Source organism: Xenopus tropicalis, chromosome 2 (genome assembly GCF_000004195.4).
Source record: "Xenopus tropicalis strain Nigerian chromosome 2, UCB_Xtro_10.0, whole genome shotgun sequence".
NCBI lineage: Eukaryota > Metazoa > Chordata > Amphibia > Anura > Pipidae > Xenopus > Xenopus tropicalis.
The window spans coordinates 108459161-108486411 of record NC_030678.2 but is presented as its reverse complement, the minus strand read 5'-3'; the positions used below and the strand labels follow the sequence as shown (position 1 = coordinate 108486411).

Here is a 27251-nt window from a genome sequence, read left to right as displayed (position 1 = left end):
CAGAGTAATGGGTCTGTCTTGGCCCTTTGGTTCTTATCTTGTTTATTAATTACCTTGAAGTAGCCCTTGTTAAATTATTGACCAGTTTGTTGTAAATTAATGTAAAGTGCTGCATAACTTGCTGGCACCTATATATATCATTATAATAAGATGTAAAGTTACTTGCTATGATAGGGGAACCCCCCAGTCAGGGTTCTTGTGTGTGTGTATATATATATTAGATTTCTACTAAAATATAGTCCATTCAATTTCCATTTAAATTTAAAAAATGTTTGAAGGTTATCCATTTAAATTCAGTTACAAAGTGGGAAATGGCGTGACGTGAGCAAAAGGTCTAGATAAACTTTGAAACTCTATTTCAATTCTTTAGAATGGATTGAATGGTATACCATAATATCCAAGTCTAAGTGGGTTTTGGCAAGAATGAAATTAGCTGCTATAAATATGGAATTTATACAGAATAGGAACAACACAAGTACCAGGGGTCCAACCTTCTTAATTTTTGACAATGTTCAAGAGGTTCAGCGACTGTTCAAGGCAAACGCCTTGGTTACTAGTGATAGAGAAACTGGCAGCTTGTGGGTAGTTCTAGTGAAATAACTAAAACATTTGCTCTCTTCAAATGTTCCCATCCTGTGTTCCATGACGGACAAGCTGGCTTTACCTTTGACTTCAGCAGCATGCACCTTTGTATGGTGCTGCTCTGAGTAGGTGTCCTGACAAATCTAAAATCACCAAGAGGAGAACCTGAAGTGGTGCAAGATGGCATATGTCAGCCTTACTGCACTACTCTGAATTTTAAATGCCAGGTAGAGGATGGAGGCACAGTATTATAACAGACTCCCCCCCCCCCCCCCCCTCCATCACCATTTTTCTCAGTACAGGGCAAGCGCACAGTGAAAGAACAACAAACAACTGTCAAATATAAAGTAAGATAAAAGCCCCAATGAAGGGTATATTAAAAAGAAATAGTAGTTTACACAACAATGCTGCACAATAATTCACAACAAAAACACAGACGGCAAAAAAAACCCACTTTCATTAATGCTGTTTAATGGTATGATATTGCACTTTCATGATTTAAATAGCACTAGTACTTCATGTGTGTAATTTGGAGAAAGACTACACAACAATGCTACACTAAAAAGTGTTACCTTCATTTTACCTTTTTAATCTGAAACAGCATATATGGAAATGCCGACAAGAGCAGAGATTGATTCAGTGCATACAAAGAGAAAAGAAGCAAAAACAGAAGAAAAATGTATTCACAGCAAGAGCCAAACTTAACTGGGAAACATTTGTTTTTACCAAACGGTACTCTCATTCTACTGTATTGACCAATTTATGTATCCTGGAGTGTCCAAAGAGGATTTTGCCGAAGTGATTTTCTTTCAGTTCATTATCCACATAATACAATGGGAAAAGCACAAATGCACACTACACACATGGCTTGCCCTTTATTTGCCCCCTATGTTTTGCCTTATGCACAGAGAAGTGTGGAACCTATTATCCAGAATGCTCTGGGCCTAGGGCTTTCTGGATAACGTAATTTGCATACTAAATGTAAACATTAATTAAACCTAATAAGATTGCTTTGTATTCAATAAGGATTAATTATATCTTAGTTGGGATCACGTACAAGGTACTGTTTTATTATTACAGAGAAAAAGAAAATCATTTTTTTTAAAAAATGGATTTGACTAAAATGGACCATAATTCGGAGCATTCTGGATAACCAATCCCATACCTGTAATAGAGGCAAATGTTTTTCCCCTGGTCCTGTAACCCATATCATTAAATAGTAAGCTTCTGGAGGTCCAGCATAGGTAATAGAATAAAATCAGTGATCTTATTTGCTCTGGGGCAACCATGATCCAATATAACATCCCTCTCCCATTGTTTTCTACAGATTTCAGCTACAGAAAGATTGAGTTCTCTGTTTCACAAAACAATTGGATGCTTTATTACTTCAGCAACTTGCAGGATGCAAACCAATCACCTTCACAATACAGGAATTTAGATGCATTAGAAGTACCAACATGATTTTAAAACCATATATGAGTTTCAATTTGGTGTTTTTTTGCGAACAAAAAGAAAAAACACATTTTTTTTTTAAAAAAATGCAGTGCATTATATTCTTATTTTTTTTTTTTTGTTTGCCTTCATTTGTATAAGCAGGCATTTTAACAATGTGCAAATAACACAGCTCTACTGAATCTTAAAAGGATCTTCAGCTCTTATAGAAAATTATGTCAAGTGGGTTGATAGGGGCACAAAGTACCTTCTGTGCTGTAAACATCAAGCATGATTCACAGAATGGTAAGCTCACACGCAGAATGTGTATCTATGCATGTATGGTGAATATATATATATATACCTATCTATCTATGTATGTATGTATGAATAACATGTCATTAGTGTGTATATTCCAAATACCAGTACATCAGTGTTTTGGCATCTTTGCCCTAAGATCCTCCTGAGCAATCATACATAAAGGTTGTGTTTAATGTGCCTACAAAGCTTTTGGGTATAACTTGAATAGGGTGGGAAGAAAGACTAAGTACATGCAGCAATATCTCCATCTTCAGCTTTTTATAGTAAGATTGTTAACATAACCAGTAGTTTCATGACACAGCTTGCTGGACGCAGCATTAACCAAAGGGACAGCAATATCACTTGTATAATATGTTCTAGAAAGGTATGGCTAAAACCTTGATTTCACACCCGCAATTTTTTTTTATAACAGCATTTCTTATTTCATATGGACACAATTACCCTGAATAAAGCAGCAATTCCTTTTTTCTGAGTAGGCTTCATAAAATCAAGTTATACTACAACACCTGCTCCACAACTAAAGTCTTCATTCAGTAGGATGCTTACAAGAAGCAGAATATAACATTTTAGTCCATTTCTCCTGTGTTTCTCTAATACGTCCAGATAATTGGTCAGCGAACCTGAAACACTTCATTCGCCTCTATACAATCTTGGCTTATATTCTGTCTTCTGGGGAAACAAATGATGGCAACCAAATGACCAGCATCTTGAGACCTCCATCATTCATGGTCAAGATTGTAGAGAGCATTCTGGCATATCATTACCACGGTTCTCCCATTATTGGTTTTGTAACCAATAATCCCAAGTCCTGCTCTGGAGCTGGCCTCAGCTTGTTGATCCATCTGACTTAAGTAAGGTTCCTTACTTGCATGCTAGATAGTATCAATATAAAAACTTCAAGCAAAATGAAGGCTTTTACAGTGAAGTCAGGTGAATCGTGGCATCTCACACTGTTCACAGCGGTTTAGTGCTGGGTGATTGAGGAAAGTACAGCTATTACAATTCCAGGGAGACCCTTCAAAATCTTCATCCCTTGCTGGTCTTGGGCTGGACCTCTGCCAGTGAACTAAAAAAAATGAAAAGCATGTGTATCTTCAGGAATAAAATGCTCAAAACCCTAATAAGGCTCTTCTAGAACAGAACCAAATACAATTAAAAAACACAACCTTTTCATTTAAATAGGGATAACAGGATCTATAGAAAAACAGGTGCTCCCAGCACTTGAGTACTTTTCTTCTAATTATTGTGACTGATATGCTGCAGAGAGGATGATAAGGAGACAACAGGAATTAGGAATCACACCTAAATTCTACAGGTTTTTCCAAAATAGTAAATATGTAAACATTAACTTGATTTGCAGATTAATGTATTAGGGCAGAATAGGCAGAATGTAATTTAGTCTCGAAAAAAACATATTATAGCTTTAGCACTGGCCTCTGAGCAGCCACATATTATACATATATACAATATATATACAATATATATATATATATATATATATATATATACATACACAATATATATACAATATATATATATATATATATATATATATATATATATATATTACCCTAGAAAGTGTCCTAATCTAGTGAAAAAGTATTTTTGGGGGGGAAAAAGACCATAACTGCTTTTCTCTTATTTGGCATGGCCTCTTACAAAGAAACTATTCAGCTTTTGAGCTTATAAACACCTTCTTAACGGTCCTTAATAAATTTGGCTGTGCACCCCGCTATATACGTATTCTTTGCATTACAGTGCAGACACTCCAAGGACTGATATGACATATGCCCAAAGCATTTGCTGCAGAAAAGATGGGCTTCTTCAGAGGCATAGCTCTTTATTGGTAAAGTGAAACTAGGCTTTGTTAAGACTTCATCTTCCTTCCTAACCAGGTCGTTAAGTTGTCATGTACTGAATACAGAGCAATTCTCATCACTCGGATTTACTTACATGACTTTACAGTCTGAAAGATACACATTTCAGATGAACAGAGAGCTTGAGGAAACTGCACAAATACCATATTTGTTAAGATGACATTTATAGCACTGACAAAAACAATCTGAATGATTGATGATTTGCAGTCATTTAGAGATTATTCATGCATTCTCATTTAACATACTAGATGACAGGGATAATAAATATTTTCTATGAATAAGCTTTAAGGCTATTGTAATGTTAAAGGCAGCTGGGTGAAAAAACAGTCTGATGTCCTACCATTGTGTGTATAGTAAGTGGCATGAAGGGTTTCACCTGTCGCTGGCAGAAAAGGCAGTTGCAATTTTTGTCAAATACAATACACATGGGGCAACATTAGGCTGTACCTGCCTTTTCTCCACAAGCAGAGAAAGTGCATAGTGTCACAACAGACTGAGCACTGGCAGAGTGCACACAGTCTTCTTCCCTACTCAGCCACTATATCATCAGTAAATAATAACATACATACCAATATCCAAACCACTAGAAGTCTGTAAATCAGGAGGGTCAGATTTAATTTTGGAGGTTACACTTATTCTTCTGGCTTTTCTTTCTCCTGAAGTGGTTTCTGATGACTCTGATAAAAACAATACAAAACCACTGCTCTCAACATTTGCTTTACAGCAGAAACAGGCAGGAAGCCCTATCTTGGTTTCCTAGTCTTAATATGCAAATAGTTTCAGCATTCAAATATCACTATACGAGTGTGTTTGGCAGCTTTGTGAAAGTTTAGTATACATCAAATACTAATGTACAATTTTAAAGGGCAAATTTGGAGCAAATCTAATTTGTATTTTATGATCTAAACTTTTGTGTGTCACACAACAAGCAAGAGGAATGGCCGCCCCCATGGCTACACAGCAGCTTTTTAATATAAACTTTAGTATGGTTTCTGAAGCAAATACACCAGTCTTACCAGTACATTATATTTTAATTACTTAAAAAAAAACTTCTTTTTTGGTGTTACTGATTCTTTAACTATTTTCCCTTAGGAATACTGTGTGCTGAATATTATTCTCTTGTTCTACTAGTGTCATGCAACACACATATTGAGTGTCATTTTAAGAAGTAGGTCAAGTATCAACTTGCACTAACTATACACAAAATCAATAGCTATTTGCTGTGCAACATTATCTTTAACATCTGCATCAGAACATACATATTAACATCTATAAGTTCTTTTTAAAAAAAAAACAAAAACTAGGTGCACCAGCTCAGAGAAAAAGGTTAGTGAGTTTGCCTGATAAACTGCCACCTCTTCAATATAAGTAGGGAGAACACCGAACTAGCTAGATACTCGCATAATAGCTTTTATGAAGTTCTAAACAGTACTAGAGGGGATAGGAACATTACATTTAAAGCTATTTTGTAAGTATCTTTGTTGCCAAGTGCACCCCTTACTTCTGTGTGTTTGCGGTTCGTGGATTGTGGATCCATTACACAGGGGTTGATGCATAAAGTCGAGGGAAGGCTATGTGCCGAGTACAAATACAACACAATTAACTGACACCCCCAGTATGCTTAACATGTTTACTTTTAACATTCTTAAGGTGGCCATTCACGGACAAATTTAAGGTTCCAATTTGAGCCCTTCAGACCTCCAATGGGCCTCCCCATCCGATATCTGTCCGAGAATTATCCAGATGTTGATCGGGTAGGTTTGATTTTCCTGTTGGATCGGGAACTAAATCAGCTCACAACCTGCCATTGTAATTCAGTCATTTGACCAAATGATCGAATTAGCCCAATACTGGCCACTTTAGGTGAGCATATTGGGAAAGCTAGCCGCCTGTTTAACAACCGCCTGCCAAGCGAGTAGATCTTAACGTGTGTGGCCACCTTAACTTTTTTTGACTGAGGCAGAGGCTGAGGCCTGATCTGTTACTTTATGTACTGCACAGGTACACAAAAAAAACCTGCTGCTATTGTCCAATGTAGCCGATTCATTTGGTATAGAAATGCATCCCCAATAACCACCTGATTCACAACTTACCCTTTTTACAAGTATTAGGTGGAACAGCAGGACCAGGTGACAGGTTGTCATAAAAATTACTCATTGCTTTGACATCAAGCTTTCCCATTCCTAATAAGACAAAAGTATTATTTCATCAAGGTACACTGCAGGAAATAGCAAGTTAAGTTATTATGATATGATCTAAACATTCCAAGTTTCAACAAATCATCACTAACAGTGCAATGGTTTAAAGACATCACAGCAGAATTCAAGTTGGAAGAGATTACTTGCAGCAGTTGCAGTTATAACTATAGTAGACAAACTTATCTCAATACAATTAAGGCTTTAGCATTGCATAAGCTTCTACTGTTTCTCAGAACAGTTGCATGCAGCCTTCTTTATCACCATCCTTAGTCCTCCCCCTTCATGCATAACATAAGGAGATTGTGCAACAGGACTGGTTTGTTGTCACTGGAAGAATGGTCAAAGAGGGTGACTGTACTTATTCCACTCTCTATAATGGGGACAACGCCTTAAATTATTCTCATAGCTTCCATAGAAAGCTATAATAGAACTATGCAAACAGGTGTCTGCCTGTACAAAGTACAATTCTGCATAGGCATTTTAGAGTATAGAAGCCCTTTGATTAAATCAGCCTGTTTTGCTTATATCATGATATAGGACACAGATGTCTCCTTGTCCCTCTTAACACTTTAATATTGAAAGATAAAGCATTAGGAGCATATGGCACATTGGAATTTTGACCACTGGTACCCACTGCAAGAGAACAGTTGTAGACAACACACCAATTTTCTGGCTCTAATGTTACTGACTGTCTTGTCCAAAGCACACAGTAGTGAAATGCAGACCTCCACTCTAACGGGGGTTTTGACTGCTGCAGTTTTCTGCCATACACCAGCTGCTGTCGAAACACCTTGGGTTATCTGGGACTTTCGTGAATTTCTTCTTCTACTAAATGTATTAAGTGTTAATTTTATTACCTGCACTAAAAAGGGCTCTGAGTCTCTCCCTCCATGACTTGTCATGTATTTTTTCAACAAATTACAGCCTTCTGACCAGGAAGCAAATACTTACATTGAATATAACTTTCTTAAGGCTAGGGTCACATGCGGAAATTTTTTAAAAAGCGGCATGAACCTGCAAGCCACAATAAAATGGCCTTGAAGTCACAGCTTTGTATTGTAAGAGTCTAGAAAAGCAAACTGCTGAAAAAAAACCTAATACAGTGTTGCGCAATACTGGAAGCTTTATTTGTGTTAGTAAAGTTCTTTTACTTTAATTATATCATGAATTAGTTAACGAATAATTAAGCCTGGTTTTTTTTTTTACGTCCCCAAAATGACATACCTCCCTCCCTACAATGAGTCTGATGTCCTTTCTGTGACAGAAGCTGAAACCACGCTGCAGCAACTAGTCACTTTCTTATTTAGCATGAAGCCCTGCCCCTTTAGTATACAAAGCCGTCCCTTTCGTTTGAATAGAAAGCTGGTCGACAAGTGGTATTAGAGTAGGAGGCAGCAAGCATGCACAACAGTTCATTGACCGCCTTTCTATTCAAATGAAAAGGAAGGCTCAGTATACTAAAGGGGGTGGAGTTTAACACTAGATAAGAAAGTTACTGATTTTGCAGCATGTTTAAGCTTCTATCCTAGGAAAGACATCAGACTCAACGTGTGTATAAAAAGGTATGTCATTCTGAGGGATATTTAGAGTTGTTTTAGGGATTTTAAAATAAAAGGTTTACTTCTTCTTTAATGATTTAAAAATACTAAGTATACTCATTAACAAATAAAAAAATCTATAAATCCTTACCTCGTGACTGAAGCAGATCAATTTCTTTCTGTGTACAGTCAACATTTATTTGGAGTTGCCTGTTCAGGCCTCTCAATCTGGTCATTTCTTCTGGCTGGCAAAAGCAACACAAGAGAAAATTAGCTTAGCAACTAGCCTCTAACATTAAGCAATGGTTCTACTACATGCTTTAGGCTAAACTCTCTTGCACTAATCTTTGGCTTTTTTAAAAATAAGCAGCAAATTAAAGGAACATCAGAAAGCTTTAGTGGTAAATAGATGCCAGCAAACAAATGGAACAATATTAAATAGCCACCATTGTGTGTAGACACATGACCAAATATCCGTCCCTTCAGCCAATAAGATTGGCTTTTATATGTCAGTTCGTCAAAAACTTTTCAAAACAGACTATGTATAAGTGCAATAAAGCATGGCGTAACAAGTCGCCACAAAAAGTCCTTAAGTTAAGGGAAATGCATAATTGTGTGAAAATGGCTGCCATTGCTTTGCAAGTAATAATGTTTTTTTACTGGCATATCCTTAGGCGATTGCACGCAGGTGACAAAACAGCCAGTTTAGTATGAATGAGCCCTTGTAGGATGGCACATTTTAAAGGAGCAATATAGCCCCCTTTTTAACATTGTCTCAATGAATAGGCCTGGGCTAAATATATTTTTAGATTATAGTCCCAATTTTTTTAGACAAATTCTGAAACTGGAAGTACAGTCACATACATACGAGAATGGAGAAGCTCTCTGTATAAACAAACCCCATCTCATACCGCAGCTGTAGGCTCTTAGGCTTTTAGATGAGGAACAGTGCATTATACAGGGAAGCTTCTCAGTGCCTTGGTGATTTGTTTTGTTTGTATGACTATGCTTTCAGTTTCAGATTTTGCCTGAATAAATGCAAGATGACAAGATTCATACATATTTCATAATAAAAAAAACCCAAAAAAGTATGTTCAGCACAAGCCCTATTTATTAAACTAATGTTGAAAAAGGGGGTATACTGGCCTTTTACGTGTAGGGCTTTTCACTTTGCAGCTATATTTAAATGTTGCCTAGAGCTTACAGTTGGAATTGCTGTTGTACAGCTCACTCGCCGGAGGCGGCGCTGCATTAGATCATGCTCCATGCCATTAACTTCTGTTTTCAGCTTTTCCAGCTCCTCTTTTTTATGTTTCAGCTCTTTAGCCAACCGCTCCATTCTTGCCCTCTGATGCAGTAATAAGGCTTTGAAAGGTAAAGTAGTGAGAAACAAAAATTAAGGCTCACTTTATCAGTTCTTAGCCCTCAAAACCATGGGAACATTCCTCAAATTCTAAAATTTATTGTAGATTTTTAAATGACCTCAACCCCCCCCCCCCCCCACACACACACAGAAAAACAGTGTTTTCTGTAACTGAAAAAGGCAGTACTATAGTATTTCACTGCATGTAGATTTGCCCAGTCTGCCACTCTCACACAAGCTGCTTATCTCTCTCTCTATGTTTAACTATATAACAGAAACCTTAAATGATCATTTACCAAATGTAAGATATATGTTAATACAAACCACGATACATTTCTAACACCATAATGACTGTTCTGCCAATAAAATTATTTCAGCAATAGATTTGACTTATCTGGAACACATACCTTTTAAAACAAGATCCATTCCTATTTCGACTAGAAGAGTAATCCCATTTGGATTATAGATTAAACTGTATGAGCACTTCACAGCATATTAAAACACTGTTTTGAGCTCACTAGTTAAAGGGAAAACAGAAGTAATAACAAGGTAGGTCTGATTTGTATAAATAACTGCAGTTTTTAACACTTGGCTTTTTCCTGTTCTTAACTGAACTGCTAATTTAACCCTCCTATATTTTTAAAATGTTATGATTAATAATCATTTTAATAAAGTGGGGCAGTGAGGCAACACTCATTCCCATATTTTGCTCTCAGAATCCCTCAGATTTACTTACACTGGTGTCATCTAAACAGGATGGCTATAAAGAGCTATGGTATTTTGCAATTCTTTTTGCTTCAATAATGTGAACATGAAGGGGTTTAACCAGTTGGACTAGCCTGGCATAATCTGCAAGGTGTAGGTGCCCTAAGGCTATTGTCACATGTTGTGTTTTCTCTGCTTGTGGGCAAAAACACCAATCCGCTGCCATCCACTGCCCTGACATTTGCCTGTCAATGTGCACACTGGACAGATCTTGGCATTAAAATGCAATTGCGTGTTTTCTGGCAGCAGGTTGGCAGTTTCTCAGCTGGAGCAAACACAATGCCTTGCAGTGCTTAAATAACAAATATCAGCTGAATATGTATCAAGAAGCAACCTCTCTCTATAAAGGGGAACTCCACCCTAAAACAACTGAAGCTTTTTTTTGTTTTTAAAGAAAACATAATCATTTCAAGCAACTTTACAATATACATCAGTTAAAAAATATGCAGCCTTTCGATGATTTCTATTGCAATAAGGTTTGCAACAGTTACTTAAGCCTATCACACACTGATCTGGCTATCTACTTTGAAATAACAGTAGATGACTGTCCTCAGCCTGCATCCTTTAAATCCCATAATTCCCTGCACACATGATGTCAATAAGGAAAGTAACATCATGGTGCAATGCATTGTGGGTTATGTAGTTCCTGCATGTGTCTGTAAGCTGTGGAGAAGTTGTAACAATTAGTAACGTCAATGTTTTAGTCCTTCCTCCCCTGCCAGGATTTCAAATGATGCAGAAAAGAGAATAACCGTTTTACAACTCCATTTCATCATAGAAAAAAATTATTTCTGCATGTTCTTAAAGAAAAAGATTACAGTGATAGGTATATTAGGGGTTTCTGTGATGTGTGGGTTTGGAGGTTTGGTTTAGAGCCGGAGTTCCCCTTTAACAGGCATTAATACAATTAGATTAATAAAAGTTTAAAAGCATAATGACCAAAATGTTTATTTTTCTGATAATGTTCACCAACTCTGCACTTTTAAAAATTCTGCATCATTTTTTCAATCCATCTCTGTCCTACAGGCCTTTTGTGGAAAGTCATGAGTACGTATTAGCTAATGAGCACAATGAATGAACACAGCTCGGCTGATACCAAACCATGCTAAAATCTGGGACTTCTGGGAGAATGAATACATTTTTACATTGACAAAGTTGGAATGTGTTGGTGTTTAACGTAAATAGATGCAGGGGATGCCTGGGACACCAAAACAATATGGGTGGATTACGCTTAGAGGGGAGAAAAAAAAGAAAGCAGCTAGAATAAATTGTGGGGGGGAAGCTGACCCTACTTTTCAATCAGCCAGAACTGCTTTTTATCTTCTGACTTAATCTTTTATCTTCTCACTTTTAAATTGACACCTCTCTACTATGGCGAAAGACAATTCCATTGATATTCAATTGAATTCCGAGATCTCCAAAACTACAGAGAAACTGCAGAAAAAAAACACTGTACTAAAATTTTTTTAAAGGAACGGTAAGACCAAAAATGATCAGTAGTTAATTAAGATAAGAAGTACTTTTGCCCTGCACTTGTAAAAGCTGCTATAAGCTTCAGAAACACTACTATAGTTTATATAAACAAAGCTGCTATGTACACAGGGCTAAATAAAACAGGTTACATAGCAGATAACATAAGCTCTGTAGAACATTGTTATATTTTACAGCACTTAACTGCTATTTTACTTGATCCTTTTTCAGACCAAATAGCTGCCATTCAGTCTGATAAAGGATCAGGATTTATAGCAGATAAGCTCTGTAAAACAACAATGAATTCTACAGAGCTAATCTGTTATCTGCTATGTAACCTGTGTCTTTTCTCCTTTTTTCCCCACCATGAATGGCTGACCCCATGGCTACACAGCAGCTTACTTATATATATACATATATACATATATATATATATATATATATATATATATATATATATATATATATATATATATTTTTTTTTTTTTTTATAAAATATATATTATATTTTAATTACTTTAAAACACTTTCTTTGTTGATATTACTGTTTCTTTAATGAATACACCATTACCACCAAATGCCTAAATTATATTAGCTTAATTTGAGAAACATTATATTACTACAGTCAATTTCATGGACAGATTTTAGTACCTTGGGTATATGCATAATCATCCGACCCAGAGCTGGAACTTTTGTGATATTTATGGATTCCTTTGTCTCCACCTGAAACTGGCAACAAGGAAATTGGCTGTATAGGCTCTGGTGTGCTGGGATGCTGTTCTTGGTCCACTATATTTAATAGATTTTCAGTTGGAGCACGTCCAACAGTGATTTTAAACACAGTTGGATTTGACGGAGACATTAAAACACGTGAAGAAGGTGTTGGAGTCCCAGTTGTTGTAGGAGGTTGTGAATATGTAATAAATAATGGGCTGCCACTATATGAAGCCTTTGGCTGGCTAGATATTCCCCTTGAAGGTGACCCTGACCGTGCATTTGATGCATAAACAGGATGCTGTTGGCTCCTTTGAGAAGACTGGTTATTTATTGGGGACGGACTTCTATTCAAGGCAGGTCCAGGTCTTTGTTGTGATTCAACTGTGATTTCTATCTTGTTCATAGATCCCTTGTTCATACCAGGTCCATAGGGAAGATACCCAAGAGAATGGCTACTTTGCTTAGGATAGGCTGGAGGTGCCTGCTGGTATAGGTGAGGTGACACTGTTGATGGGCTGGGTGGCAGAAACACATGTGATGTCTGGTGGCTCAGCTGGTTGGTCTGCACTTGATGTTGTGGAGAACTATAGGGAGAAGTGCACTGTGAAGTTGGTGGAGATCTAAAAGCAGACTGTGGAATCTGAGGCTGTTTTGGAGAATACTGTGTAGGTTGAAAACTGTGAGGATAAGGAGGACATGGATTGTAATGGGGAAGAACAGCTTGCGGTGAAGGCGGCCAGGGATTGTTCTGTTGCGTTTGCCTGCCTGGAGAATTCTGTGATGGCTGTCTTACGTAAATAGAACTAGGTGTTCCATAAGGATTGCTCTGAACTTGAGGAACGATCTGTAAAGCTCTGGGAACATTGTGGCCCGACGGTGATACTGTTACAGTTATAGGATTTGCATTATAACGAGGTACATGCATATAAGTAGGCAGAGAAGCTTGCATAGCAGATGTGCCGACACCTGGCTGCTGAATGGGCTGCGGAGGGGGTGTTGGTGAATTTCGATTCTGGTCATTCAAGAAGAATGGATTGTAATTTTGTGCCACAACAGCTGGAGCAGACTGGGGCTCTTGAACAAGACACAAAAGCTTGCCTGAAGAGTGCTGTGGATCAATGTGTCCATCACTTGAGCTGTGAACCAGTGGACGTCCATTAACCTGTGCTCCATCTCCCGTATGATATGAGCTACTTGGATGTATACCAAGGTTGATGTGCAAAAGATTACTGTTCCTTCGTGCCTCATCCAAATTGTGATATTCCATATACAGGTACTTGCAACTCTCTTGTGTAAGAGCTCTATAACAAGCATCAAGATTGCTGTTGTTCTTCAAAAAAAAAAGAAAAATAGTCTCAACTTTCAGCTTAATGAAACACCTATTATGAAGTGTTATAACTTCATTTACTACAGCTGTCACAACCAAACAATCCCAGAACACATGCACTGCAAATATAATTCTATACAGTTAAATAAACATGTCTGACTTGAATTTTATTTTAGCAGTGAACGTCATTTAACTGATTATGGCCATTTTATGCGCTTTCTCAAACAGTAATGAACCGGGTAGTACAGTCTTAAAGTCTTATGATTTTTGAATTTGTTATGGGGCGAAATAAAGGATAATGTAAAACATAAAATATTTTGAAGAGTTCCACGATCATATAAATGGCACATGGCCCAAGGCTTAATGTTGGCAAAGGTCTCAAAACTTTGAATTATCTCCATAAAGTACATTTTTTCTTACACAACATGTTGTATGTTTTAATAAGAAAATCGCAAAAGTGACATCACTAAACTATTTACTGATGTTATCAGTAAGCACTTTTAGGGGAGAAAAGTTCATATTTTCAAATACAGTCCAGATATTTTCACTTAAACAAAAAATTAAACCGTGCTATTTAATATTGTATGTACTATACAAAGAAGAATCAAAGCCTAAAATACATTGGTAGACAGGCATTTGTTGGGTATCCCTGACATGTACAAGTAACATTAGTTATCCACCTGCTGCTATTACCAACATGATGGAAATGTCACTAGGCCATAGGTTATCACAGAAATAATATATATATGTGTAATATTGCCTTAAGTAATTTAGATTTAAAGAAAAAAAATGCTCAATCTTCTTTGACTTAATTATTAATTTGACTTGGCCTATTATTTCATTTTAATCTGTGCATAAGTTCTGTTTCTTATTGTACGGGTATGAGATCTCTTATCCAAAAGCTAGATAGAACGAAAAACTTCAAATTACAGTATTTGTATTTACTCTTTTGTGACTGTTTAATGGAACACAAGTGGTGACTGACACAGAATCATTTTTGAATGAATCATTACAAACAAAACTGGAACCAACCTTGTGGTGAAGTAAACAAACCAATTTTACATATAATAGGAACAAAAATAGAATAGTTTACAAGGGTAACTTATTGTTTTTCTCTTGTGTATTTGACATAAAGTACTCATTTAGGCAAACAGCAAATTCTCTTTATGTACACATGAACTTAATTCTAGGAAAAATTTAAGTAAAGCAGCATATCTAGAAAAACAGAACACAGTTTACAGTTTGACCAGTTGAGTTGGAGTATGGCAAAAAATGCTACAGATAAATATTACTTAGATTATTTACAGTAGAACCCCAATTTTACATACCTGGATATAATGTTTTCCTGGAATTTATGCTGTTTTGTTGAAAGCCATACTGGCAATTAGCATTTTTCCCCCTGGATTTTACATCACTTTGGATGCCAGCCTCTGTGAAATGTAGAATTAGGGCTCTACTGTATTTCTATTTTGCTAGGCATCAATGCTTAAAGTATATGCCAATAGTAATTTAAAAGAACACAGACTTCTATAAATAGGCTGATCATTTGTGGACCACTTGAACATACCTGTAGCATGCACTGAGAAACCACATCCCGCGGAATCTCAGGGAAGCGCTGCTGAAGATCACTTAATACCTGCATGTCGAGCTGCTGACTGCTCTGCGCCATTACAGGGCCTGATGGTAGACTAATACTCAGAAAGGACAGGACAGGGCTCATAAAGTCCTCCGGTGGTTATGATCTTCTGACCCTTCCTGCATCTTGTATCTGAAAGAAATGGTATCCTTTAGAATGGGTCAAAACAGAAATTCTATTCATTACAGAAAAATTATGTTTTTCCATAACGCACTCTAAATGAAATTTTTTCACCACACTCTTCACATCCGGTTCTCTGTAACCCTTTCCTATCCTAATTTGCATATGCAAATTAGAATTTTGATTCGGGTTCAGTATTCGGCCAAATCTTTTACAAAGAATTCGGGGTTTGGCTGGATTCTAAAACTGTGGATTTGTTGCATCCCTGTTTTTAAAGTAAGTTTTCCACTGTGTGCCCTATTAGTAATCACTGTCCTGCAAATATTATTTACAGATCCCCTAACTAAACAAGATCACCATGTGGAGACCACCTCCAGATCCATAAATAATTCAAGACTGCCATCAGCAATATATATGTTTCTGAGAGAGGGAGTCAGATACCCTAACATCATGTTTACAAAAAAGGAGACAAGTGCACCGTTTCTGTGAGTGCTTATGGCTGTATTTACATAGACCTTTCTGATAAAGCTTACTTAGTTTTTACCTTTCCTTTTCCTTTAAGAGAGCATTTTCTAATGGTTGCTCCAACTTAACTAGACAAGTTAAAGTGCAATAAGTAGTAACTAAATCAGCTTTTTTGCTTCTGTTAGATTCTAACTACAAGCTCCAGCTTCTGGCAGAATTTAGAAGCAATTAATAAAATGCTATCCAACCCTTCCATAAAGTGGGCAGATCTAACATATTATTACTATAATAGGCATTACTGATGCTGGCAAACATAATAATCCTTTTGGGTGCCATATCTGGCCAGTGGACTTCCATTTGGTTATCAGTTGTGTTAATAATATAAATCTATATAAACAAAAATACATTAAGAAAAATCTGTAAAAGGAAAAGAACAGAAAAAGGCACATATTCTTTCTAGATGAGCAACCATGGTTGCACTTTAAACAAACTCAAGAATTCATATTACTAAATTCCATTTATGCCATACACACCATTATACTTTTTAAAGTTTGTAATCAGTGATAAGGAGACATTCTTGATATGACAAAACACTAGAATAAATGGGAAGTAGAAAATGAATCATGAAATGGTAATACGTCTGTCATAAAATACAACAGAAAATAATTGCACATAAAAAGATGATTTAAAATTGCAGTAAGACAACAGACCTGATTTTATGCATGACTGGGAAAGTTTTTTGGCTATTTAATTGAGCTGCCACAAAGAAAAACATACGATTGAGCTATTACATCTCAATGCTTTGCAGGAATTCCTTTCTAACGTAAATAAGAATTTGATTTTTTGTTCTCATTTTTTGGATTGTTATATATAAAAAAGCCACAAGGAACAATCAAAACTTTATATGTTGAAATTTAATAAACATATAAAAACTATCCAAGATAGCGTTTGAACCAATGCAATGCCTTTTTTTTTTTTTTACTAGTCACGTAAGACTATGCGCACTTAAAGATATTTAGATCTAAAGGTCAAATCTGAGCACAAGCAGTATGTGAAGAGCAGTCAGCCAATAAGTACACAAACAGCCTGATTTATATCTGTGGCCAACCCCCCCCAAAAAAAAAAAAAAAAAGAAAATCAAGATCACAGATTTCTAGCAAATGCTCAAACTACTACACACAATATACTGGTTGGTTTGTTTGTGGAAAACACTTATTTGGTGGACCAAATCCCAAAATGATGAGCAGCTGTATGGGGCAAGATCACAAGGAAGGTAGAATTTTATTGTCAGGCTGAGAGAAATGGATCCGCTCCCCTATGCTGCTCTGTGTACCTGCACTGAAAACAACAGTATCCGCCTCAGTGTAGGCACATGCAGTGTGTAGGTCCACCCGAAAAACGCCTGCTTTTGCATTTTTGAGGTGGACCCAGGGCCAGATTTCCAAACTGGCCGCCCCCGGTCCCCCACTCTCCACAAATCCGGGCCTGGGTGGACCTAAGCTCCACTCCACTGGGTGTTCCTGCACTGAGGCAGATACTGTATTTGTGGGCCCTTGCCCTTAGTAAATGAAATCAACACCAACATGCTGGTAACTGCTCTAGTCAATGGGTCATCTGTGTACACGACAATGGCCCAGTTATCGCCTGGAAATGTGCTATCTGCATCTTCAGGCAAAAAATGCAACCTGAGATACCAAATAGTGATTTTTACTAGCACTAGCATTGAGGGGAAAATATACGTACCTTTTTGACATGAGCTCATTAAATTGGCCTTAAGTAGAAAAGGTGCATAAACAGTATCTGGACTTCCAAGAAATTAATTTATATATTATTAAATATTAATTTTTCTAGACACAGACAATTACACAGACTGAAAAAAAAAATACATTCTTTGTATGAAACATTCCCTAACCCCACCTAAGGGCCTCTTCTTCACCTTGTCCCACTGAAAAGTGATGAATTCTAGTTTGGTTAAAAATTACCATATTCTCTTACTGTATGAATGTCAAACTTGAAGGGAAAATTTACCTCACTTTTTGGTATGAACTTAATCAGTTCATAAACTCTGAACTTCCATAAATAAATGATTTTTTTTTTTTCACACACGATAGTCCATGATGGTCACTACAAGTTAAGACTAGCCTCCTTAAGCTCACGGTGCCTTGCAACCCTCCCTTGCATTGTTCCATTGTGAAGTAATGGATTGTGGAACATTAAGGGCTACATTCATGAAATCACAAGTTCGAATCCCGAATGGGAAAAATTTGGATTGGATACCATAATTTCTGAAGATTGCAAATATCACAAAAATGCTTAGAAAAAATCGTATTAATCACGATAATATTGTATTGGCGATCCGTACCGAACAATTGTAAACTTTGATCCTTCTGTGCATGATTTTGGAAGCCTCTCATAGGAATCAATGGCACTCTGCAGCTCCAACCTGGCCCAAGGAAGGTCACGATAACGAAGCTTGAATGAATGCGAAACTTTCGTACTCGCCAATCCGATTGTGTTGCACAAATTTTGTCGCAAGGTACGAAATTGTCGCACAAAATACGCTTGGACCGTTTGTGCGTTAATAAATGTACCCCTAAGTCCCTCTTCTTTCCAGAAAATTTGTGCACCAACCACTATGGAAAGGGGAATTTCACAATGGAGAGTTCCATGATACGGTGAGCTTTAGGAAGTTGCGAAATGGTCCCTGCAAGCAGAGATATATCATGGTTTCCTTTTAATTTGTGGTAACATGTATGTCTGAAAAAATAATGTATATGTATGTATGTATATCTTTATTTATAAAGCTGTACTTATGTACACAGAGCTGTACAGTAGAATACATTAATACTAACGGGGTTATTACGATAATAATAGATAAATACACAGTATAACAATAAATACAAATAAATACAAGATACAGTTGCAATAAGTTAAGAGTCAAAGACACAAGAGGATGGAGGTCCCTGCCCCATAGAGCTTACAATCTAGATGATATTTATTTTAAGACATTCAGATAGTATTTATGCACCTACATCAGCACAACTGAATCAGCTCATGCTAAAAAAGTGAGGTATATTTTCCATTTAAGTTGGACACACACACACAGACAGAGATGGTAAGAAAATATGGTGATTTTCTACCGAACAGGTGGATCATTTCTCCTTTTCTTTGGACCCATATTTTCAGTTATTGTCTCTCACGGATAATGACATTCCTGTAAATAGCAATAATGTGTCAGTATCACTTTAGGGCCATGGCCATTGTGAAATAAGTCAACATGATTAAATGACGGCAACCGCCAGTGAAATGGCTTCCCACCAGCATAAGGTGAATGGGTGGTGGGAAGGCTTATGCGTTGCTTCATTTTCCAAAGTCACCTGAAGTTTCCTCCTGCAGGTCGCCCGCGGTAACAGAGATAAACCTCAGGCGACTAATCTCCCTGTGGGCCATGGCCCTTAAGCAGCAAAAACATTGTATTCTCTCATTATTTTTTCTAAGTTTGCTCAAAAGGCCCACAGGACAAAGTTGTTCAACTGTAGGAGTTTTTACTTAGTTAATATCAATTTGCTCAGGATACAGTACTATAAAATTCATTCATGAGCTCCAAAAGCAGAATGTGATTTTAATTATGTGACAATTTAATATAAACATATATAAAGGAAATTGTCTGTTATGAGAGTTACAAATTAATTGTGGGGCATATGACAAAAACGAAAAATGCCGCCCCTAGCTAATTTCTTGCCTCTGGTAAAAATGAGACATAGCAACATCCTATGAAATAAGGTGAGTATGAAATTCAAAACAGGCATGTGATAGGAACTCCCCAGGCCATCCTGCAAAAGATTTTCTGCCTCACCTCACCCTCAACTGCAACCTGTGATCCAGGACCCAAGCCATTTCGAGCTCACTTTGAAATCAATCAGTAACAATTGTTTTCAGAAAGCCAACATTTACCATTCTAGTGTCAGGTAATTCTTACATTAAAAGTGTGATAAAAGCATCTGCAGTTCTATAATCTTGTAATGCACAATAAGCATTGTGCTGACATTACCGTTGGTAAAATCAGTATGCAATTACCAAGTTCCTATACAGGAATTAATTTGTTAGTTGTCTAGCATTAGGGATCAACGAGATGCAAGAAGTTTTGTCATTTGCAAATATGCTACATCTAATTAGCATTTTTGCAAATGGAAAACCATTAAATATTAATGTCTCGGAAGCACTTTCAATAATTTATAAGGCTGTATGTTAGCTCCTCACTGTTAAACTGATAGCACTGGAGAGAATTTACAAATCATAAACGAATGGAACAGATTCGTATATTAGGAAGAGAACATAGTTAATGCAGCAACACACCCTTCCACCCTTTGTCTTATAAAGCAGCTTTCCCAGATGTTTCTCCTGCAATCATAATAGATTTTATTAAGTTAGAGCATAATGGTGGCCTACTGTAGATTTCCAAAAATTATTTTATTAAAGGTTTTTGAGCTAGTTTTATTGCTTTGCTCTCTCAACCTAACGTTTTTGTCCTGTCGCACACACCTCCTACATGCTTTTAGAGACACAGACACTGATAGCTAAAGCAACTGGTTATAGCATTCAATTTATTTGAGAAGCATGAAATAATACAATACTAATAGTATCATGGCCTAACAATGGATTCCAACCTTAGTGAGCACTTTGGAATTTCTCATGTTGAATGACAGGTTGATACAGGACACTAATCAAACATTTAAAAATCTCCAAAATCTGGAATTAGAACCTCATGACGTGGGGTGAATTCTTTTCTGTGACAGTTCCCTTTAAATTGCTTAGGTCAAATATGCTACCGATGCAGAATACAGTGAGCACTGTGTCCAAAATAACAATTGTCTCGGTTTACCAATGGCCCTTTTATAAAAAGGGTTGACAAAAGAGAGCTTAATTATTACACCTGATGTTTAAAACCTCTGAAGAAGCAATGCACTAATTTTAATGCAATTAACATCAACAGGCAACTTTATTTATTTTAATTGTTTGATCATTTTGATTGTGAAATTGCATCCCAAAAAGAATTAACCCAGCCTTATCATTCTTTTTGTACAAGCAGTAACTATCGTTACTGTTCATTAAAAGAATACAATGGATGTAAAACCTCCATAATGCTTACTGTATGTTTAAATGCTTTTAGCATCTTTAAAGGGAAAATATAGCCCAGCCCATTCAGCTGGTAAATCAGGTATATTTGTGTAGAAGAAAAATATTTCTGGCAGTTCATAAAGGGTTTATGCACCTTCTATACATGTGCTCATACATTTGGGCTTATGTCCAAAAGGGGGTCCATTTTCTGTTTAATTCTCCAAATTAAATAATGCCAATTATGCAGAAATCCAAATAGTCCACATCTACCGCAACACCTCTGTTTAAGTTTGTACTTATGTCATCATATAAAGCAATAACATTAGTCTGACATGACCTATCCTTCATAAAGCCATGTTTATTTCAACTCACAATGCGATTCCTTTAGACAGAACTGTGCATTTGCTGCTCGCAAAACAGAGGGGTACCCCCACCATATTTAAGGCACTTGAGCACTATCCCTCTAAAGCTGACATAACAGTAAAGGGTCCACATATGCCTCTATAAATAGAGCTATGTCTACAACATGTCTAAAGTGAATAAAAGCAAAAAACAAACACTGGAAATTGTGAATGACACCGACACATAACTATTCTATCTAATCAAGATTTTAACCTTTGACCTACCAATTATCTCTACCCAGTCATTCAATTTTTTTAATCTAAAGATAAAAGATACAAAAATCAGATTAGTAATAAAGACTCCATGTATTAAATTGGTTTGCTAAGATGGGAGTGGAAGAACCTTACTGGCCTATATAGAAATCTATCCTTAACACATACAGAATGACTGGTAAAGCAACTGTGATCCCTTCTGCTTTGCTAAAGAATGTGGAGAGGGTCTCCTTATTCGAATGCTTTTCATGTGGATCCACTTCCTTGGCTCTACATATGTGGATTACACATTTTTGCACTACATTAATGAGCCACAATCAGGGAGAAACTGGTCTGTAGTTGGAATCTGATCTGCAACATCCCTGGCTTTAAAACACAGTGCATAAGCACTAGCCTATGGGGTGTTCCACAAAAATTCTAGGAGCAAAACCTGGGTTTCCTTTCCAGGACTACCTCTGACCAAGAGCAGAGGATTTTAGAACAACAAGGAATGACTCTTTATTAACACTCTTAATTTTGGGTTTGGGACAAGCAGGGTAATGGATATAACGTACTACTGGTTCACTGACTTAAAACTGAAACTATGTGGGTCGGTACAAATTAGCATCTCCTGTGATTGTAAGGGCAATAGATTTAATTTGAATAAAACAGGGAGTAATAGCAATACCAAATGTTTTATTGAATCTATTTTCCCCAGGGGAAAAAAGTTAGGAAAACAAGTACAGCCATTGCAAAAGGCAGTGATTAATGCACATGGACATGATTACTGGCACTAAACTTGAATTCTCAGAGTGCTATTCTCCTGAACAAATTAGTTTCTTTCAATTATTCAAATATTCAAATTCCAAGAGGGAACCCAAAGCTCTCTGTGAAGTTATAGTATATTCTTTATGATTTATGCAAATTGCACAAGGCATTTTTCCAGTGTGATATTTCCCTGAATAAATCAATGTCTGCTAATAAAACCCAAGAACCTTAAGATCACCTCCTGAGATGGCAAATTAGGGCACTCCCCAAATCACCCCCAAACTATCCTTTAGCTCAGGCCACTATTGTCAACCCACTAAACTAAGAATGACAGCCTTTCTATTTATCTTCCTGACCTGTTACTAACATTGGCATTAAAGAAGAAGGAAAGGCTAAGTCACTTGGGGGTGCCAAAATGTTAGGCACCCCCAAGTGGCTTAAATCACTTACTCTGTACCCCAGGCTGGTGACCCTGTTAGGAGAAAACTGCACCAGCCCGGGGTACCTGTAGCGAGCGATTCCTTCTTCTGCGTTTCTTCTGCGGTGAATTCCCTGAGCCAGCGCATGCGCATTAGAGTGTTCGGCTTTTCACTCTAATGCGCAGGACGCCAATGCGGAAGAAGGAAGCGCTTGCATCTACCCGGGCTGGTGCTGTTCTCTCTTAACAGGGGCACCAGCCCGGGGTACAAGGCAAGTGATTTTAGTCACTTGGGGGTGCCTAACATTTTGGTTGTGACTTAGGTTTTCCTTCTCCTTTAATCATCATTGGCCAGGCCAGTAAATATCAGCCAGGCAACCTTACATGAGGCCCCCTAGGGGAGTCAACCTCACAATTCAAGCCATCTGGGATATAATTTGTAACTTTCAGGTTCAGATAAGGTCACATAGTTACATAGGGTTGAAAACAGACCACGGTCCATCGAGTTCAACCCTTCCAAGAAAACCCAGCACACACAAATCTATACTGACCTGACCTATCTATACACTCACATTCATAAACCATATATACCAACATCAATACTAACTGTAGATATAAGTATCACAATAGCCTTAGATATTATGCTTGTTCAAGAACTCATCCAGGCCCCTCTTAAAGGCTTTAACAGAATCTGCCATAACAACATCACTAGGAAGGGCATTCCAAAACCTCACTGCCCTCACCGTGAAAAACCGCCTACGCTGCTTCAAATGGAAGCTCCTTTCCTCTAATCTAAAGGGGTGACCTCTGGTGCGTTGATTGTTTTTATGGGAAAAAAAGAACATCCCCTATCTGCCTATAATCCCCTCAAATGTATATGTACAGAGTAATCATGTCCCCTCGCAAGCACCTTTTTTCCCAGAGAAAACAACCCCAAGGTGTTTATGTGCTGGGGGTTGCTGCACTATCCACAGGGGAGGAGGAGCCATATGTATTTAAGAGTATGTCTTAATAATACATAATTATTTTTTTTTACATGTGAGTTATGGGTGATACCCCTTTAGTAACACCAATTATTATAATTTTTTTGTGTGCTACCACCATTAGCTCTTTTGGTAACATGGGTGTGGCTTGAAGCAGGTATGTTTTTTTTTTAAAAAAAGGGAGTGGTCAAAATTGGCTTCCATTATTGGCCCTCCACCATGTAGGCCAGAGAAAATTTCAACCCGTCAGTACCACAGAAGTTGAACAGCATTAATCTAAGCCACTAGTGTAGACTACATTTTTGGCCAAATCATGGTCAAATTTACCAGTCTCGCCTGGTAAAACAAAATCTTTCTGCCTCCACCCCCTCGGCAGACACACAAAAAGGTCACTCATATTATATATATGGTTGCATTGCTTCTGTAAAGCAAAATGTTAAACTGTGACCCTTTTCCTTTTGCTACCTAATGATCCTCATAATTATTTGAGAAATATATATACTACCAGCCCTCACATGCAGAGTTTGTGCACTAAAAAACATACGTAGAAGAACTAGTATTCCAATACCACAACTTTTGCATATTAGCAGCGGTTCCCCATGTATGGATACATACTGGCAGGTGGAAATCAGCCTGATGGTTTTCCAAACAAAGTGGATTTTGGACCGCTTGGCCAAACAAATCTTGGAGGGAACAGAACAGCACAATTGAAAGCATCAACTACACATAACAGAAAACTGAAATTAGACAGCACACTTTTTCTTTTAAGGCCTAGTTTTGTTCACACCCCTGGCTTTTTTTCAAATAAAAAAGTAAATGTTCACGAAAAGATTGTTTTTTTGGCTTTCATAAAAACAGAATACACAAAGTCTTAAGAAAACACAAATGCTTTAGCATTTTTTTTTTGTTTATGAATCCACATAGTTCACAAAAAATATGTTCTTAGAAAACAATGATAGCTGCCCAGCATTGCCATAAGCCAAGCTCCAGTATCATATGTTTTGCTGGACAACAAGCATGCACAACATTCCACCAGCTCTTTGCATATCCATTATCACAAAGTGAGCTATAACTATTTGCGAGTCTCTCTGTCTAAGACTGTAGAGAAGAAATATAATTAGAACTGAGTCAGCCTAATAAATCTACTTTTGCACAGTTGGCTGAAACCGACCCTTGCATTTAAAGGGAAACTATACCTCTAAACATTGCAACGCTCTATAAAATAACACTTCCATATGTAAAACACTTTTTATATGAAAAATATACTCATTTAGTTGTATGTGCAATGTAATGATGCCATATGGAAAAACTGTCATTTTAAGCACTAAGATCCACCCTCTGGCTCATTCCAGGCACTGTGCTCACGCATAAACAAGGGCACTTATACAGTTAGGTTAAACCAACCAATGAATGGGCAGAGTTGTGTCTTCTACACACACACACTTCTTTCTGTTACAGTTGCATTATTTCCTGTCAGGTGATCTTTAAAGGAAGAACACAGAACATCTCAAAATGGTGGCTTATGGGAACAATGTAAAAGAGCAGTATTTATAGCTATGGATATAACAGATAAGTAAGATTCTTTAATAGGGCCCCTATAATAATATCAATTATCCGCTGGTTAAGTGGTCATTCTGAAGGTATGGTTTCCCTTTAAATGCCTAGAATACACCATGAAAGAACAGCAAATAACAATGGCCCTTATCACATCATACCGCCCAACAGTCCCGCTGTTCATAACACAGCCCGCAGTCCCGGGTCGCTGTTTAAAAGTCCCGCAACGTCGTTTAAATGTCCAGCTTCTAGACCCCTTCAGGCCAGCTCACCCAGCGTTTCGTCACAATCTCGCGAGATGAGATTCAACGTCAGGGCTTCAGAGCCTATTAGCGCGGTGACGCAGCACGCACTCGCAGGGGGAGGGGTAAGCAGAAAGCGAGCGTATAATAGGCTGACTGGAACAAGCCGCTTATTACTGGCGGTAGTTGTTCGTTTGTCTTACAGGTCGTACTGTAGGAGGATTTTAAACAGCGAGTTGGATTTTTTTTAATCCGTGATGGATGCAAGCAATATAAGCCGCTGCCAATGTGTTTGTTTCCAAAATTAATCGAAAGTAAACTAGTTTTTCTCTGCCACCAGGAACTCTTGATTGTGCCAGGGAGCAAATAATTCTTATTGGTAGGTTCCAGTAATACTTGCTGTCTAACAGTGGCACTGCTCCCGATATTAAACAAATGTAAAATATCTCTGTAAAGCTGTTGCTGTTCCTAGTTGTTCCAGGGGGCAAGACGAAGACTTTTATTGTATCTTCTCAGAGCTTTTGCATGAGCCAAGGAACACATGAAAGATACTTTTTGTCTGGTTGGCAACAATACAATACCCTCTGCCACTTGAGCTTCTGCTCAGAATATGTAACCAAAAGTACATATTATTTCTGCATCAGAAATCAGAGCTCAAACTTCTGTCAGAGATAAAAAAAGAGACATTTTTTCTTGTTGTTAACAAAACCCATCACCACCAGTGACGCTGCCCATAATATTTACTGAGTGTAAAATTACTTTCATTATATTTAACTTTATTTTTCCCCTCTGCTTTCACACTTACATCTGCCAGGGAGCAAAGATCATTTTTTCTTGCGGTTGCCAACAATGCCCTCTGCCCCCAGAGACTCCATGTGCCAGCGAATAAAAATATGTTGGTTACTAAAAATGCCACACTACCCAAGCCTCACCTTCCAGTATTTAGCTAAAAAAAACTTTTCTCTGATCAGAGCTCTGACACCACTGCTCTGACTTTTGCTAGGGAGCAAGAAATGATCTGCTGATACCAGAGCTTCTGCTACAAATATGACCAAAATTTGCAAACTAGGGTCAAGTGAAATTAAGTAATCAAATTAACCAAAAGTAGTCTTGCATTTTAGGCTATTTTTTTTAGTGGCATCAAAAAGTACCAGTGTTTTAATGCAAATAATTGCCAGATTTTTCACTATTTAGGGACAGTACAAGAGCTAATTTAGGTGCCAAAGTAATTTTGCATTTAAAGCTCTTTTTCATGGTGGTATCAGAGGGTACTGGTGTTTTTTATGCAAATGGGTCAGATTTTTCACAGATTAGAGATAGAACAAAGGCTAATTTAGAGTAAAACAGTGGATAAAATTGACCAGATTTTCACAGTTTAGCAAGAGAAAATGAGCTAATTTAGGGCAAGATGTGTGAAATTCAACAAGTTTTAATGCAGGAGAAGAAAGAAAGTTTGCCCCAGATTGTGGGTTAGACCGAGCGCTGGCACAATAGTGTGTTTCTAGCAGCTGGTCAACACTACAGCGTGGGTTAGACCGAGCGCTGGCGATTTCTTTCTTTCTGTGTTAATGCAGGAGAAAGCAATGAATGAAATTGACCAAAAGTAATCTTGAGATTTTAAGATGTTTTTATGGTGGTATTAGAGGGCTCTGGTGATTTTTTGCGCAAAGACCAAGTTTTTGACAATTTAGGGACAGAACAAGGGCTAATTTTGGAGGTCCCAATACACTGGCCGATTCTAGCTGCCGATATCGGACCAATTTGG

At 37.4% G+C, this 27251-nt stretch overlaps 1 protein-coding gene across 3 annotated transcripts; it reads right to left on the bottom strand.

The window, feature by feature from the left end:
* Positions 1-1032: 1032 nt before the first annotated feature.
* Positions 1033-25599, bottom strand: tab3 (TGF-beta activated kinase 1 (MAP3K7) binding protein 3). Of its 3 annotated transcripts, none has more exons than XM_004911753.4 (8): positions 25517-25599; positions 15157-15357; positions 12197-13592; positions 9152-9312; positions 8099-8192; positions 6305-6394; positions 4781-4888; positions 1033-3400 (listed from the first exon to the last, which is right to left on the bottom strand). In XM_004911753.4, exons 2-8 carry the CDS (start codon positions 15307-15309, stop codon positions 3261-3263), a joined length of 2142 nt encoding a protein of 713 aa, XP_004911810.1. In that variant the 5' UTR covers positions 15310-15357; positions 25517-25599; the 3' UTR covers positions 1033-3260. The 3 variants fall into 3 exon arrangements, with proteins under 3 accessions (XP_004911810.1, XP_002933854.1, XP_017947114.1); XM_002933808.5 differs by having other exon boundaries at positions 25406-25577; XM_018091625.2 differs by lacking the exon at positions 1033-3400 and adding an exon at positions 3424-3591 and having other exon boundaries at positions 25406-25578.
* Positions 25600-27251: the final 1652 nt, after the last annotated feature.